This window comes from Xyrauchen texanus, chromosome 24, assembly GCF_025860055.1.
Source record: "Xyrauchen texanus isolate HMW12.3.18 chromosome 24, RBS_HiC_50CHRs, whole genome shotgun sequence".
Classification (NCBI taxonomy): Eukaryota; Metazoa; Chordata; class Actinopteri; order Cypriniformes; family Catostomidae; genus Xyrauchen; species Xyrauchen texanus.
In genome coordinates, this window is record NC_068299.1 from 22,385,552 (window position 1) to 22,403,714 (window position 18,163).

At 39.6% G+C, this 18,163-nt stretch overlaps 2 protein-coding genes across 5 annotated transcripts in view; both read right to left on the reverse strand.

Moving 5' to 3' along the window:
- LOC127617676 (bifunctional heparan sulfate N-deacetylase/N-sulfotransferase 2-like) overlaps positions 1–7,021 on the reverse strand; it is a 212,220-nt gene extending 205,199 nt beyond the window's left edge. For both annotated transcript variants that reach the window (XM_052089704.1, XM_052089703.1), the window contains exon 1: positions 6,377–7,021. The gene's annotated coding sequence lies outside the window, so the exon portion shown is untranslated. The remainder of the gene's footprint in view (positions 1–6,376) is intronic.
- Positions 7,022–7,356: 335 nt separating this feature from the next.
- The window catches only part of LOC127617672 (zinc finger SWIM domain-containing protein 8-like), a 54,921-nt gene continuing 44,114 nt past the window's right edge, over positions 7,357–18,163 (reverse strand). Inside the window, exons 21-26 of one of the 3 annotated variants that reach the window (XM_052089696.1) lie at positions 16,857–17,348; positions 16,315–16,495; positions 12,590–12,757; positions 12,159–12,278; positions 11,119–11,297; positions 7,357–8,899 (exon numbers count right to left, since the gene is read on the reverse strand). In XM_052089696.1, the coding sequence (XP_051945656.1) occupies positions 8,696–8,899; positions 11,119–11,297; positions 12,159–12,278; positions 12,590–12,757; positions 16,315–16,495; positions 16,857–17,348 (1,344 nt within the window). In that variant the 3' untranslated portion in view covers positions 7,357–8,695. Of the gene's footprint in view, positions 8,900–11,118; positions 11,298–12,158; positions 12,279–12,391; positions 12,508–12,589; positions 12,758–16,314; positions 16,496–16,856; positions 17,349–18,163 lie in introns of those variants that run through there. The other 2 variants (XR_007967373.1, XM_052089697.1) reach the window with 2 other exon arrangements.

Genomic DNA, 18,163 nt, shown 5'->3' on the forward strand with positions numbered 1-18,163 from the left:
ATAGTGAATTAAAAAAAAAAGTAAAATGGTGCTAAACTTTATTACAAACATAAACAGTACTGACTGAACCATGAAAATGTATTGTACTTTTTAAATGAAATAAATATATATTAATTTATATAAACTAATATTGAAATTTTTTAATTCAGCTAATTTTTAAATTGACGTTGTTTCCTTAGTCCACACAATAAATACATGAACCATTCAGCAACATTATATTATAGCATAAAAAATGTCTATCCTGGCTGTTATAAACAAGCATTTCATTTTCAAATAATGTGCATAAAATAAATAAAAGTTTCTGTCAGTCCATATTTTTAAATGTTAGGTCAAATGTAGAGGGGGTGCTTCAATAGACAGTTCACATGGTGTTACACTTGCACTGATTCCTACTACTCCTGACTCAAGCTTCATAATAACTCCACGTTGTTTTTTATTCAGTAGAGTTATATGTAGAGAAGCAATCACAGATAACAGAGGAATTCGGCTAAACTCGATGGTGAAGCGGCTCACACTATGAGCCCAGGCCAGGGGCTGTTCAAACAGATGGAACACAACAGACTGGAACTGAATGTGAGGATCTCGAGGCATACATTTCCAAGTTAAACATCTTTCCTGACAAAGCATATAAACAACTCCTTGCTTAATCTGAGAAACTCTTATTAGACGCAAGACGCAATGCCCAAAGACCTCCACCAACTGTAAGGGGCCGTTCACACTGAAAGCTTTTGCATCCATCTGTTTCTTTTTCTATGTAAATGTACAAGACGAACGTTTTTGTTTCCCTTTGTTTTTGTTTATTCAGCGTCTCGTGCAGGAACGATGTTTTTAGATGATGTGTCTGATTAAAAACAATCTTTAAGATTGAGATACATATTACATATTGAGACACCTGCTTTCTGTTAAACTGTATTTGTTGCATTTTGTCTCAGGGCTCTTCGCTAACTTTTTTCCCAAGGAGTACATGCGCTCCTAAATGAAAAAATGTAGAAGCACACAAAGAAATTTAGGAGCACAGTGAAAATTAAATACCGAGTTTATTAACAAACAATTTATTACATACATATTTATACTGCGTGTATGAGTGTGTGTGCATGTACTAAGGGACACACATCTGTGGAACAGCACATACCTCCCAAATCACACATTGAACCAATGCCTACTAAAAAAAAAGGATATCAGTTGTCCAGCTGCTTTTGTATGTTGACCGTCTGGCATATTAGAGGTTAGCCAGCGATCTTTCATTATGTCAGCAATTTGACCGATCATCTCCGCACATTGTCGTATGTGGGATTCATGTAAGCTCAGTTCTTGTGGTGGAGTCTGATAAGCGGCACAAATTTCACGAAAGGTTCTTCTTCTTTCACAATGAAGTATGCGATGTTTATCTTTATTTTCAGCTGCTTCCTCTTCTCCTCCTCAGACTGCAGCACTTGCCACCTCAAGGCTGCTGACACCGAGCTTGATGGTTTCTCCTGTCTCATCCAGAGCACTGGATATGCCGCCGTGAGATGTTTCGCTACACTATCTCTTTTCAGATTAGCAATGGGCATTCCGGCTCTTTTCATAATTGGTGTTAAAACAATTTGAATTTAATTAATAAATGTAATTACACTCTACCTTAACCACAATTTATTTAAAAATGCATTGATTGTTAAGAAAAATAATACTATTAAACATTTGCATTTAAAGTATAACTTATTGTATATAAACAAAGTGCATATAAATCTAACCATTCAAAATGAATACAGTCTGAACAGCATAATAGACAGAGCCACCGCTGGCCAAATTGATGCCCTACACGTGATATGAGCGTGAAGCGATTGTCTGTGTTCCGCAACTGCTTTCGGGTCCTAGAGTAATGTATAGCGAACAAGTAAGGGCCGCCGGTGGACTTTCTGGTGCCATCCTATGGTAAGATGCACCCCCCTAGGGAGTTGACGCCCTACGAAAACTGCGTAGTATGCATGTAGCGGCGGTAGCCTACTGATAATAGAATAATGCACCATATCAAAGAAAAATAAATAATTTGCAAAACTGCAGCATCCCACAAATTGAACGGGCTCGCCTCGTTTCGTGCCGACAGAAATGCAGCTCTGTGCGGTAAGACTCGCAGTGGTGGCTTGTGCGTTTACATCAACAAGGAATGGTGCAAGAACTCTATGCTAGTCTCTAGCTACTGCTCATCGCTGGTGGAGCTAGTGACTGTTAGATGCAGACCTTTTTATTTACCACAAGAATTCACCACTGTCATTATAACCGGAGTTTACATTACACCCAGCACTAATGTTAAGGAAGCGCTCTGTGAACTGTATGGGGCTATTAGCGAACTGCAAAACGCTCACCCTGATGGACTGTTTATTGTCGCTGGAGATTTCAACCATGCGACTCTCAAGACAGTGCTCCCTAAATTCCATCAGTATGTGGACTTTGCAACGAGAGAGGCGAACATGCTTGATCTTGTTTCCCAGGCGCGTACCGGGCAGTGTCCAGCCCCCACCTTGGATACTCTGACCACATCTCTATTATGCTAATCCCAGCATACGGACCGCTCATCAGGCGCACAAAACAGCTTCAGAAGCAGGAGAATACCTGGCCAGCAGGAGCAATCTCTGCTCTTCAGGGCTGTTTTGAGTGTACTGACTGGCACATGTTCAGAGAGGCTGCATCATATGGCCACTTTACCTACTTGGAAGAATACAAAGCATCAGTGATCAGCTACATCACCAAGTGCTTTGATGATGTCACTTTTCAGAGCAGGCAACTAGTCGAACAGCGAGGGCTAAACTGTCCCGGGCCATCACAGAGCCAAAGCGTGCACATGCCCAGAGAATCCACAGTCACTTCCAGGACAGCGGCGACATGAGGCGCATTTGGCAGGGCATCCAGGCCATCACCAACTACAGGACAACATCAGTTGCCTGTGACAAAGATGCCTCCCTTCCAGATGCGCTGAACAACTTCTACACTCGGTTTGAGGTACAGAACGACGTGGTGGCGAGGAAGACCACTCCTCCTCCCAACGACCAGGTGCTCTGTCTTACCACGGCTGATGTGAGGAAAACTCTACGTAGAGTCAACTCACAGAAGGCTGCTGGACCAGACTTCTTACCGACATCTTCAACATCTCTCTGAGCAGCGGCGTCATTCCAATGTGCTTCAAGGCCACCACCATCCTCCCCATGCCAAAGAATTCTTCAGTGTCCTGCCTCAACAACTACCGTCCCATCGCACTCACACCCATCATCATGAAGTGCTTCGAGAGGCTCGTCATGAGGCACATTAAGACCCAGCTGCCCCCCTCACTAGACCCACTGCAGTTTGCGTATCGTTCCAACCGTTCAACAGACAATACCATCGCCACCACCCTCCATCTGGCCCTCACTCACCTAGATAAAAAGGACTCATACGTTCGAATGCTGTTCATAGAGTTCAGCTCAGCATTCAACACAATCATTCTTCTGCACCTGATTGGAAAGCTGAACCTAACACCTCCCTCTACAACTGGATCCTGGACTTCATGACTGGGAGACCTCAGTCAGTCCAGATTGGGAACAGCATCTCCACACCACACCACACTGAGCACTGGGGCCCCCCAGGGCTGTGTGCTCAGTCCACTGCTGTTCACTCTGCTGACTCACGACTGTGCACCAATGCACAGCTCAAACCACATCATCAAGTTCGCCGATGACATGACCATGGTGGGTTTCATCAGCAAGAACGACGAGTCAGCATACAGAGAGGAGGTGCAGCGGCTAACGGACTGGTGTAGAGCCAATAACCGGTCTCTGAATGTGGACCAAAAAAAAAAAAAAGAGATGGTTGTTGACTTTAGGAGAGCAGAGAGTGACCACTCTCCGCTGAACATTGACGGATCCTCTGAGGAGATCGTCAAGAGCACCAAATTCCTTGGTGTTCACCTGGCAGAGAACCTCACCTGGTCCCTCAACACCAGCTCGATCACCAAGAAAGCCCAGCAGCGTCTCTACTTTCTTCGAAGTCTGAGAAAAGAACATCTCCCACCCCCCATCCTCACAACATTCTATAGAGGGACTATTGAGAGCATGCTGAGCCGCTGCATCACTGCCTAGTTTGGGACTTGCACCCTTTCGGACCGCAAAGCCCTGCAGAGGATAGTGAGGAGAAGATCATCGGGGTCTCTCTTCACTCCATCAAAGACATTTACACAAAACGCTGCATCCGCAAAGCAACCAGCATTGTGGATGACCCCACACACCCCTCACACAAACTCTTCACCCTCCTGCCATCTGGCAAGAGGTACCGAAGCATTTGGGCCCTCAAGGCCAGACTGTGTAACAGCTCCTTCCCCCAAGCCATCAGACCACTCAAAACTCAGAGACTGGACTGACACACACACACCTACACCATCCAACTTTTTCACATGTCCAGAGTTGCACTTTTTTTCATTGTCACTTATACCTGGCTGCTACCTCAATAACTGCTATGTGCACAGAACACTATTTCATAGTATGTTATGTTTACATTTGGCATTTTTAGAAAGTGTCATCTTTTGGCACTACTCAGATTACAAATGTGTACTGGTCGGCACTGCACTGTATCTTACTGTGCCTATTGTCCTGTTCCTTTTAGTAATTTATTGTACTGTCCCATCCTTTTTTGAACATATTTGCATGTGCACTTTATGTAGAAATTGTATTTAGTCTGTGTAGTCTCATGTGGTTCTTTGTTTGCCCCATGTTGTTTTTATGTAGCACCATGGTCCTGGAGGAATGTTGTCTCGTTTTGCTGTGTACTGTACTAACTGTATATGGTTGAACGACAATAAAATCCACTTGACATAATCCAAACTTTGTCCCACTTTCAGAGACCCAAGTTTTTTTATTGGGTTTCCCCCTGTACTCAAAAAAGTCTCCATGTGAGAGCCACCCCCAGGCCAAACAATCCTTTACAAAATTATCTCAGATATTTACAATGTTCTCAGGACAGAACAGAAGTCATCCTCAACCTCCAATTCATTATTTTCATTATGTATTATATAGTGATGTAACATCATATTTCTGTATTGTTTTTTTACTCTCAACTTGTACAACACTGTCTGCATGGTAAAGAGGATAAAAGATAGGACATAAAACGATAAGCAAAAATGAACATACTGCTAAGAACACGACTTAATCATCAGAGTCTTCAATCCAATGTTTTACAAAAATGCCCCAGGATGGGGAAAATCCTTTTATGAGCATTCAGAAAAATGCCTTGCAGGCAACAAAATGACTTCTTGAAAAAGAGCAGCAAGCAAAAACTTTTCAAAATAAAAATAAAAGAACAATATAAACACAATATTATTGATTCACTAGTCGCAGATTTGACTAAAATTAGATCATTTTAATTTGACATCACATTTCAATAACATTTCGCTGTGCATGCATTAAACATTTCAATGGCATGCCGGATATGAAAACATGATTTGTTTTTATGTTTATGAATTTGAAGAACACTTGAGGGAAAGGTTTTTAATAACGCTCCCAATTTAATATTCAAAGAGCAGACAGTAAAATAAAATACTAAAAAGTTAAAAAGATGCTACACAAACGAACAATTACAGATGTGCATGTTCTTCTTAAGATCAAAACATAAGAAACGCCCACAAAAGGATTAAAATAACCCATTCAATTTACATTCAAAAAGTTCAAAGTACTACACGTCCAAGGGCAGAGGATGATTATTCTAACAGGCTGACACATCAGACAAAAGAGAGAGAGATAGAGAGAGCAGACACAGAGCCTTGACTAAAGCCCATGCAAAATTCATTACTGCCCATTTCAAATCAAGTCTCTATGGCACGAGCTGCTGATATTGCGCTACATTCCCATAGAAACGGTCTATAAAGTTTTATAGAAACATGCATTAATTATTATTTTTTTTTTTAAATCAAGCATCCCACTTTGCTTTTTGTCCAGGCTTGTCTCGACACTCATACTAACACGTGTTTTGCTCCTGTAACCACACGAGAAACGTAAAAAACAGGAATCCTCTGGTTTGTCAAAGTATAGAGATTGTAATGCTATAAAACACTTGCTGGGTGTGTAGATAAAAAACACAGACAACACGAAACTTCCACCAGAACTGCAAAACTCCCCAAACACCAAACTGCACCGCGGCTTATATAGTCTCCTTCTGTGCTGAAGGCAGTTTTTATACAAGCAACAGAGCTTTGAGACCTGCAATTTCGATGTTTTTAAAACACATTTCTGTTCGTTAACTCAAGAGGTTTGAATTAAGAACATGTTGATAACTCGCGCCTCAGATTTTCCTCAGAACGCGGCAGCATTATTTTTTTCAGTTCTGAAGAGAAACAACCGCCCTTATTTGGAATAAACCACAAAACACGACTCACCGATACACCTTTCTTTGATACAGCTATCCGACATGAAGCCTTGAAGCTTTAGTGAGTTAAACAAAAAGGCGAACTCATCTCGTTGACAGCATCATTCTCTCAGTCGCCATCTTCACTAGGCTATGATGCTGATGGCTTGAGAGACGCTCTACCTACTGAAAACTCTGGAAGGAACCAAATCACTCCTTCCGATGGGGGGAACCACGGACACAACTTCACATGACATTATTTAAAAGTATTTTTAAAACGTGAAGTTCGAGCAGGATAAGTTGAGGTCTTCGAAGTGAGGTTGTGGAAGGCTTAGAGCAAACATATCCCGAATATAAGATATTAAGAGATTAATCAGTTCACAATAACCCCTGCGACTTGGTAAAATTGGAAAACTTGTTTCAGAATGCACCTCCAAACAGCTTTAGGTAGGGGCCCAAACAAAAACCGGTGTGATAATTGTCATATTCATTATACATTTGAGTTTTAAATGCACATCCTACCTGAACAGTGTTAGGCGTTTTAACGATCACTGTCTAATAATATTTAATATTAAGAAACACATTATGAAAAAGTTGCACAGTCCACCCAAACTAACTGTGTATTCAATATGCAAAGCTTCTAGGCCATATATCATTCCCCTCTGTTGAACTGGAATTCGCGGTAGACCACCACAAAGAAAAAAAAAAAAAATGGAACAATTTGATTTTCAACCTTATAGCGCTCCCAGGCGGCCAAAAGACCCCTGGTAAAACGTTGAACGCTAAAATGTCAATGTTCTCAATGAGAAAGTATTTCTATGCCCTGCTTTATAAAAAAATAAAAAATAAATAAAAAGATATATAAACAACTACTTCCACATACTAAACATTATAAAAGCTAGTAGATAATAACCTATTTTAGTTACAGGCACCTGTGATCAATATTTGTATTGCTACAGGGAGAGACCCAGATCAAACATGAACAGATACAATTAAAACCTATTAAGTGTTTTGATTTATCTTTATTAAGTAAATACTACAATTTTAATATTGCTTTGTTCCAAATTAGTTTCTCAATTTTCCCCCATTTATTCTGGATTACAGCCTTTTGCAATCAGCAGTTTATATATTTGTAGGTATGTATTTTATATTGTTGTTTGTTTATTTTTTTGTTTTTTAAACAAGCTACACTTGAAGAATACAAAAATATCACAGTACATTTTCTAAGCAGTCACTCTCCACTAAAGAGTTCCAAAGTTGGGGCTGAGCTGATGCTGGAAACATGGGAATCTGACAGTGACATTTAATGACCACTCAACTACGATAGGCAGAGGGAAGCAATTAACACATTTTACAATGAGAACAAAAAGCTCATGTGTGAGGCTCGACCAATTCTTGAAATATGAAATTGCACAGATATGAACCTGTATCGGAAATTACATTTCAAATAGCTGGATTTCACATAGAAATGAAACCAACTTAAATGACAGGAAGCCCTAATTATTTTGGACTAAAGTCTAATTTGTAATTAAAATGTTAAAGCTGTGTAATCTGGTCCAGCCAGACTTCTCTGTTCCAGCACTCAAGCCACCAACAGTTGACTGGAAAAAGGAACTCACAAATTAGTCAGTAATAACATACTTCCATCCCTCATCCTGCTCTCTGCATACACACCATACTATTCAAAATATTAAAAACAAATGATAAAACATTGAAGAATCCTCACCCGTACTTTGATTAATGTTTCATAATAAACGTCTCTTTAATCCTTTCAATAAAGTTAGATTTTTCGTATGTTTACACTGCTATCAAATATCCAACATTGAAATCCTTTATGACTGGTGGAGGCACTGTTCTCCAGGGTAGAGGAATGTTGTAGTAGGAGTCTGACACTTAGTGTTTTTTTTTTTTTTTTGTTTTTTTTAAAACTGAACATGAAAACCTTTGTCCCCTTATCAACCATCTAAATGAACTCGGGGTGATCACAAAGCACAGAAATCAGCAAATGAAGGATGTTAGGACACAGATAAAACAGATAGCCATTTAGTTGTTCAACAGTACACACCAAATAAAGAAAAGAAGATAAAAAGACAAATCAGACACAACACTTGGATTATCAACTCTACAAAGGGGGGATCAATCGACTGGAGTAATTCACTTGCCCCAGTAGCTCTGTACCACATTCTCATGACTTTATGTTCTGTCATGTGAGTGGGCTTGTACAGGAAGTTGGCATGATTGCACTTCCTACAAAGGGGAATGGAGAGACCCATGTGGGATTGTGTAAGTGGTCTGGGGGATAGCTGCAGGTGAATGAGTGTTCCTTTCCCTTCTGGTCTCTAGAGAGCATTCAGGGTGAGAAGGTGGCCATCTCCAAAGAGATCCTTTGCCATAGCTCCTTAGTCTGTTTGCCCCTCTTCAGGTTCTGCAGCACATCGTTGAACTGCATCATGCCAACTGGTGTCAGGCAAAACGCCCCACGGGCACTTCGGATGATGTTCACAAAATCGTCGTAGTCTGCTGGAGTCAGATGGATTAACCTATGGTGGATATACTGAAACACACACAAGTAGACATTGAATTAAGAAGGTAAGACACAAATAGTAATTTGATGCTGGAGACTTTCCAATAAGTTAATCTACTGTAGTTGCAAATCATTTTGGATGTTCTAAATTATTGTACATAAATTCACAACCCATTTAATCCCACCGGTTACATTTGTGACTGAAATTCATTTGAATTTTGAAATTTTACAATAAAGATGAAAAAATACCCCTAAAAAAATATTGTCCCTAAATGTAAAACCTAATTTCTTACACTGTTTGGTACATATATTGTTTAGAGTCTATTACGTATTTATTATTGAAATTGATCTGGCTTATATAAATCATGCTCACAGTTGTGACCACTAGAAAACAAAAAAGTTTTAATAGGAAACTGACTGAGACCTTTATGAAACTGTGCCTGTGCCTCAAATTGACTCTACTAAAGAGAATCACGAAACAGTCGTAGTACATATGCATTGAATGCATGTATACAGGCTTATGCTCAATGGGAGTATACTTTGAAAGGCTAAAACACTTGACTGTACATGAGACATAACAGTGAAAAAATTACAAATTGCTTACCCTAGGCCTCTGCATTAATGTGATGCCTTTTTGTGGTTAAATACAGCAAACAGTCTATTGTCAATGGATGGGTCTCAATCCTTTTAAGTACTTGTGTGAGACATGAAAAGGATGGCTCTACCCTGAGCCTCTTAATAAAATGTAAACAAGTTAGAGAGTGTCAGGTCCCTGGATATTTATAGGAGTACTGCATATGGAGTGCATTTCCCACCAGCGACATACAAAATGACTCTGTGACAGTTAGCGTAGATTTACACTTAAATACTGCCTCTGGGTCCCTCATCTCATTAGGTACAAATGGAGATAGTGGATTAGAACTGGCATGATCTCCCTTCCACATTTACCTTGCACTAATTTCTAAAGATTTACAGTGGCAGACAGGTAATCTCTCACAAACTGGGCATTTTTCAGTACAAGACTAATACAACAGTATGGTGGCCACTTGCGTAGACATGTGTGTAGTTTGCCTTTGCAACAACTTGTAACCTATCTGAAAGAGCTAAACTGACTCTGAGCCAGCTAGCAGGTACTGTAAAAGTGTGTGTAAGGGGAGATGGCATGTGTGTGTGCTGCTCCTCTAGGAAGCAGCTCTTGGCTTTGGGCTGTCACTGTGTGTTTGATGCTCTCTCATCAGTATGCCCTATCCTCCGAACACACTCAGACTCCCTCTCGAGCTTTAACACTCCAGAATTGTTCACGCACAATTTATATTCAGTGTGGGTGACAATGCCGTCATAATCCAGCCTAGGCACTACTCAAAATCCTCTAAAACTTAAAATTCTTAAAATGTTCAAGTAGAGAATTTGAGTCAAGTCTAATTGAAAAGGAAACTGATTGAGACAGTTGCTGAATCTACTTCGAAGACTTCGACTTTTAAGACCACCTAGGCCTAAATTGAACTGTAAGAAATTCTCAGAAACATGTCATCATATTGTTTTGATCAACTTCTGGCATTATTTTGGGATGGGGCTTCCTGTTTAACCAGTGGCAGACAACATTCAGGAAGCCTGCTTGAAAATCTGAATTTTTGCAATCCTGTTTGTTGCCACCAATGTTGCAAACTTCACGTTAAAAGCTACTTGAATGCAATGAGAAATCAATATGGATGGCTGTATTCCCTCAAGCAACATTTCATGCTATTACATTTATAATGTAATAGCATGAAATGTAAGACTTTAAGGCCTTCATTTTAAAAACAAATAAGAACAAATTAAAACTGAGAATTGCAGAAACCCTGAATACAAGATCAAAAACGACACAAAGCTGTCACAGCTTATTCAAGAAGGAACTACTGTACATAATTTATAAGTTTAATTTGGTGGTGGCATAGAAGGTTAAAGCACAAAACTGGTAATCGGCAGGTTGCTGGTTCGATCCCCACAGCCACCATCACTGTGTCCTTGAGCAAAGCACTTAACTCCAGGTTGCTCTGAGGGAATTGTCCCTGTAAAAGTGGTAAAGCGTCTGCCAAATGCATAAATGTAAATGTAAATTGAACTACTTCTGTCAGTGGAAGAATGTGTTCCTAGATCATCATCAGGGTCCAGATTAATTACTGTATTTTATCCCATTAGAAATGTTTTTAGTAACCATGTCGGCATGATTAGTTCCCCATGGTGAATCTTGGGGATTTGTGAATCTGTACCTGTAAGTAGGCCTGCTGGCAGCGTTGCACAAGCTGCTGGAAGGCAGGAGTGCGGAGATGTGCATGGATATGTGCAGGGTTTAACCTCTGCAGAGCCTCCATAATGATTTCCTGCAGGACAAATGGACTCAGAACACCTTTTGCTGCCCCAACACAAAACTGGTACACGTGGTTCACACCTGCAGAAAGATGCATGCAGGAGAAAGGTTTAGGAATCAAGAAGCATTCTGATTGAAAAGAAATGATGCTGAGATGAGAGATAATTTTAACACTAATTGTAAAACATAACTTGCTTTTACAGTAATGCACTTATGGGGTAGATGTACATAAATGCTAATAAACGTTTATAACATGGAATTTTGACACTGTTTTAAAAGTAAAGTATAATATTAGGTGTTAACATGAGACTGGTGTGATTGACTCGCTGGAAACCAACCTCTTATTCCCAAACTAGTCCAACCTCAAAAAGATGATTTGATCAAATAATAAAAAGTTTAAGTGCTTATATAAAATTAAAAAAAAAAGATACAAAAAAATTCTGCTTTTAAACCCCCAGTGCAATTTACTCTTAGAGTTCCCATTGTAAGTGCATTGCTGTTTTTGTTTGTTTATTTTACAAACTGATGGAAAAGTCAAAATGTGAATGACAAAGTAAATGATAAAATGCCACAAATGGGGACCATTACGCAAGCAAACAGACAAACCGGTGGCTTGATATGATCTCTAACCTCAACATGTCAAAATCTTTAATCCTTTATAATTCTACATTTAGGAGCATAAAATTTAGCCACATGCTGTGATCTGTGTGTATCTATCTGTATCAGTCTATATCTATTGCAAAGTTAAAGGAATGACATCAAAATGTCAATAACTCTGTTAGAGACTTGCTGTTACATCTCCTCTCCCTCGTCTCAGCTGAAGGTAAGGTAAAATGGCAACGCATCATATACAGATGATTTCACCATCTCAGCTATTTTTTGAAGATAACAGGAAATAAAACAATTTGAGAAAACCTAAAGCCATATTTAATGTGTGCATACCGAGACGTGCAGCGAGGCCTAACAGCCACTTGACGTCTTCTGTGTATGGCGGATTACGGGAGAAGTTGTTTGGATGATCGTTGTGAGCCCTCCTTCCCAACATCTCCAAGGCCAGCATGCCTAAATGGGGTGGGAACATTTCACAGTCAGCATTCAGCCACTAAACCGATCAAGTATAGAATTGGCTCATGCACCCAACGTCCTAATCTTCTTTGTGAGTACGGAAGTCATGCCTTAATTAATATTTCTCACTGTGAGAGTTCTTTGTCAGTCCTGCAACATGGACTCAACCGACCACTCCCTCACCTCTCTTGATAATTAATCACCACAATTCAGGACCAGATGGATCCTAATGAGTGCAAAAAAGCAACATAAGGACAGGCAAGCCATGCCCTAAAGGATCTATGTAATCAGAAATCAGCCTTCCTTACCGACTCTGTAGGCTGAGTGTAGATAATGAAGCCCCTGCTGGCTGATAGGTTGATTATGCTGCTCGTCCTCTATAGGGAAGGGCGCGCTGACCAGTGAGGTGGGCTGGGATGAGATTCCTGGAAGAGAAGCCCCCTGAATAGACTGGATGGTAGAGCCCGAGTGTACTCCTGCGTAAAACAAAAAGAGGAGAATGTTCAAGTGGCTCTAGGAAAGGAACAAAAAACAGTTCAAGGAACGAAAATGAAAACAGAAAGCAATTACATTTTTAAAACAGTCAAAAAGTGATTTTCAATTATTCCGGAGAGAAAACATTTTTTTTAATGTTTCCATGTCTTCACAGAATTATTGTTAGATATGATGCATTAGTACAAGACTAAGAAGTATCTATAATAAAAATTATACCTAACCGTTAAATAACAGTATGCTTGTTATGATTTCTATGCTGATAATTCACCCCCCCCCCCCAAAAAAAAATTATTGCTTATTTTCACTTGTTTTGGTGGGGCAAGTGGCTTATTTTGGGCTTGTTTTCAAGACCAGGTTGCCTGACTCGGTTGCGAGATCTGTCAAAAATACAATTGGTATTTCAGCCACCCCTTAGCACAGAGTACTACCCTTTTAAAAAGAACGTTAACTGGTTACCATTTGGAAAGGAGGCTGCAGAACTTCTGAACCAGAACGAAAAAATAGATTTTCATCAAAACAAGCAAAATTGAAAAACATTACATTTGTAGTCCCTGCTCTAAAATAGAATAAACAAAATCCCTTGAAGGTAAATCAGATAACACTGCAGTCATATTGAAAATGCCTCTGGGCAACCATTTCCAGTTGAGCAAGTTAAGCTACTATCTACTTTAATGGGGAAAGGCTGAAATCTCAACTTGTTTTCAGACTGGTCTAGGTTATGTGCTTGCACGTTCTTGAGTAAACAAACAGGCGATAAGCTGTAAAACTTGTATGGCAGGACATGCATTCCTACAGCCACCGTACAGAGCATTGCAATGCCTCTATCAAAAAGGTGACTGGCTCTTTAACTGTAAGGAGGGACAACAGCTGCCATATTTAGTGTTGCAATTTCTCTTATTCATTTGTATGTACACTTTAGTAGTCCATTTCCTGAGTCCTAAACTTTCTAATGTCTCTGGAATTAAAAGAGTGCTGATTGCCGATGAATTAGCAAACTACAATTCCAAAAACTAAATCTCTTGTAATGAACAGGTAAATTCTGCACTGAATTAAAGGTGCTCCTAGGGTTGCAGCGGTATACCGGTTTCATGGTATACCATGGTTTGAAAATGTACGGTTATCATACCATGTACATTTGCTTATCTACGGTATTGAGAAAAAAATGCAACCGGATGGAGAATTTCATGTGCGCATCTCCTTTATTCCTTGACACACGCAGTGGAGAAAATGTCTGAGAGAAGCAAGGCGAGGGGGTCTGACATGAGTTTGTGAGTTAAAGCAGTGTTTCTCAACTGGTCTAGTTGGAATGGGTCGCAGACAGCAGGGAAAGAGCAATAACATGGTTCTCCCATTGAAGATATTTCGGCTGTCGCCCAAGTGATAGACTATTTAGGACTGCCGACGAAGATTTAATGATAATCTCGCAAACAGCTAAAGCAGACATGGGCAACATACGGCCCGCGGCTCATTTATCATTAAAGCGTTTTGATTTTTCATTGGATATTTCAGTTTACTTGCAATGGGACCTAACGCATCTCCACAAGCCTTTAACATGCTCAGGGTTGCCAGATAAGAGACTAAACACCCCCAGTTTGAGATTTATACTTGCGCAAATTGGAAATATTCCACCTAATGTTATACATATTTTGTGCAATCTGGCAACCATGCACGTCTCGCTTTCTCCTTTGATCAAACTTAACGATTTGTAGTGCAATATTCTGCTCAAGGAAAAGTGTTATAGGGCTACTCTGTGTCCATTCTTGAGGCTGCTTGCGATGTTTGGTGCTACTAATTTTGTAGGTAAACCTTCTCAGTGATTAAATTAAATATAAAAGTAGATCTCGGCATCATTGACACATGGAGGGGTAATCATTGACATGCAAGCAAAAGCAAGCCAGAGATGAATATGTAAATGTATTTTTTATTTGCTCAAAGTAAACTTTTTTATTATTATTATTAAAACTGAATAATAAATTAACAGGGAAGTAGAGATGGCAAAATACATTTATAATCTCCGCCTTTATTCCGTTTTATAATTCCTGATAGAAAAGTATCTATCTTTGTAGAGCAATACAATACTTTAAGCAATTACAGAATAGTCCCCATTACTCACAGATACACTTCAGAAAATTGAGTACACAACTATTTCTGGGCTTAAAAGATACAAAAACCAAATCAATGCAGAACATTGTATCTCAAAAGCAATATTTTGGCCCCTTTACAAAAATAGTTAAATATATGAATAATTACACACATCACCTTTACAAATTTGTTTCAGGATTTTACATTAGTAAAAGATAATACTGTTATATTTTGACAAAATATTATAGTTTCATATGAAATAATCGAAAAGGTAGAATCTTTTAGACCTCATTTTATATCAACAGTGGCAGTTTTAGTTAAAGTTTCAAGATGTGTTTCAGCTAGTATTTATTTTTCATAAATAAATTAATTTATTATATTATTACTATTACTTAAGTCTAGCACACTGACCTAACCATGGTAATGAGGAGCCTTTCCTTCTGTGTAATATGTGTATAAATATGTAATATTAGGTAACAAATGGGATAATAATGTGCTCATATAAGTAAATATGCGCTTCAATTTTTAAAAGGGGGAGAGACAACTTCCTGTAGATTTTGTTGTTGACATCAACAACAAATATAATGTCACTTGATGCATGTCCTTGTACTGGAAAACCATGAACAAATCTATGCAACATAAAAGTAAATGCGACCCAGGATACATTAAATACAGGTTATGTTTAATCTATGGCAGGTCGCCAATTGATGTCCAATGTAAAATCTGTCCTGAAGCAAAACCAGTTGAGAACCACTGAGATAAAGGAACAGACATGAGCAGTATATGTTAATTATTAATAATCATAGGACATTACTTAAAAGCTCACACAGCTGATGTTAAATGAACTACTAAATTAAAAATAACATGTAAACTAACATGCTTTAGTTATATAACATGTTATAGTTACATTATATTTTTTATCATGTTTACAATTCTGTTTATTATAATTCTGTTTGCTTTCTTATTTTTTCTATTTATTTTATTTTCAAAAGGGAGACTTTTTTTTACACATACTACAATAAAATAAATGGTTTCAAGTATTAATTATAATAAAGAGTTTGCTCAAAAATAAAAAAATAAATAAAATAACCCTTCTGTTTTCACTGATAATAGTAATTATACAGTGATATTTTCTGAGACGGTTATCATACCGTGAAAATCTCATACCGTTGCAACCCTAGGTGCTCCAAGTCATTTTAATGCATGTTTCATTTGGTGACAGGACAGTGGTCATGGCAGAAAAAAAAGCTTTTTCTAAAATAATGATATAACTGAAGTCTCAACATTTTAGACATCTGTTAAATGCTCTAATTATTACTTCAGGTCCAAAGTGGAACTTAATAGTGTACCTCAACGGATAGGATAACCAAACTTTCAGTGAACCTTGAGAGTGAGATTTCATTGAGTGACCATTTTTTAGACACCTATGCACTTTATTTCCACTTTCCCTCCTTACCTGCCACAGTAGTGCTGAGGGGCAGTGCTGCCTCTGCGGTGTGGTATGGATGGACCGCAATCTGGGTCATGGACGGCATAGGGACTCCAGGGAAAGTGACAGCGGTCGCTGCCATTGGAGAATGAGGGCCAGTGGCCACAGAAAATGGGTACTGAGCACCAATAAAGGCAGGGTGCATTCCCTAAAATGACAAACAGATGCACTTTAAGCCAGGTTGATATACCTCCCTAGTCCCTAGAGTTATATATATCCATGGCATTTCAAACTTAAGTCAAATAATACAATTAGACAAAGTTTTATTATTATAATCATAAAATCAAACTGGTTTGAATCTTTTGTTCTCATTCATTTATATTCTTCAGGGATGTCAGAGCTAAGAATCACTGACTGGCAAGCTTCAGCATTAGTGTTTAAATTTACTATTTATCACCTTCAGTTAACAAAGAAACCAAACAACATTACAGACTGTAATAAAAATATAGTATGAACAGTATGAGATCCATTAATCATGTCACAAGGAAAGAAACACACAGAACTCGTACTTGTGGGAAAGCAGCTCCAGACACGGGGAAGACAGCAGGACGAGGGACATGCTGAAGTGGGTGGCCCAGAAATTGTGGTGTGCAGACAGTGGGCAGATGGGTCTGAATGGTGGTGTAAGGATGCAGGCCTTGAGCGTGTGCCATGGCTGAACCGGGCAGTGCGTGTGATTGGTAGATGGTGGAGCCGACGGAAATTACAGGTACTACAGCAGCCGCTGTTACTGTTGTAGTTACTGCTGCAACACCTGATGAATCCAAGGCTCTGGTGTTTTCCAGGATACCACAGCCTCCCTCTGGGGGCGTTCTCCCAGCTCCACCGTTGGCCCTGCAGCGTCCAGAACTCTCTCTCTGGGCCCCTGAGCCGCCTCCCACAGTTTGCTCATAAAGCCAATACCACTGGTGAGCCACCTCAAACAAAACCTCGGGATATACACCTCCTCCCTTTGCTGCCTCCTCAACCGCCATGCAGGCTTTCTCCAACATCATGTTATCCTGAGGAGAGAACAACGCAAAGAAATATCAATAGGAAATTATTACATGGTAATGACATGCAAAAGCAAAGATATGTGCCAAGTATAAGGATGGTTTCTTTTTCAAAAGTACAAAGCATACTTCATATCTGAATGGTCCAAAATTGTTCTTTAAAAGGTGCTGTAAATAATGTTATCATTCCAGAACTTCCAACACTTGCCACTGAATTAGATCTGCTCTCTTTCCTAAGCCCCTTTATCCAGAGTCATGCACACACATGGAGATGCAATCTGATATCAGCAAACCCAAACTCTGGCATTGTATATAGTACTATAATGTTAGCTGTCAAAAGCAGCGATAAAAAAATAGTGTTCTCAAATGGCAAACTGACAACTATTAAACTGACACTCTCAGCTTCTTGACTGCTTCACGATTGACAGGCAGAAAGCCCCTAAAGGTGTCACGATTGCCTAAAAAAATAATCTGGGGAGGGCTGGGTAGCTGGGTAGTAAAGACGCTGACTACCACCCCTGGAGTCACGAGTTCGAACCCAGGGCGTGCTGAGTAACTCCAGCCAGGTCTCCTAAGCAACCAAATTGGCCAGGTTGCTAGGGAGGGTAGAGTCACATGGGGTAACCTCCTTTTGGTCGCTATAATGTGGTTCTCGCTCTAAGTGGGGTACATGGTGAGTTGTGCGTGGATGCCGCTGAGAAAAGTGTGAAGCCTCCACACGTGCTATGTCTCCGCAGTAACGAGCTCAACAAGCCATGTGATAAGATGCGCAGATTGATGGTCTCAGACACGGAGGCAACTGAGATTCACCCTATGCCACCCGG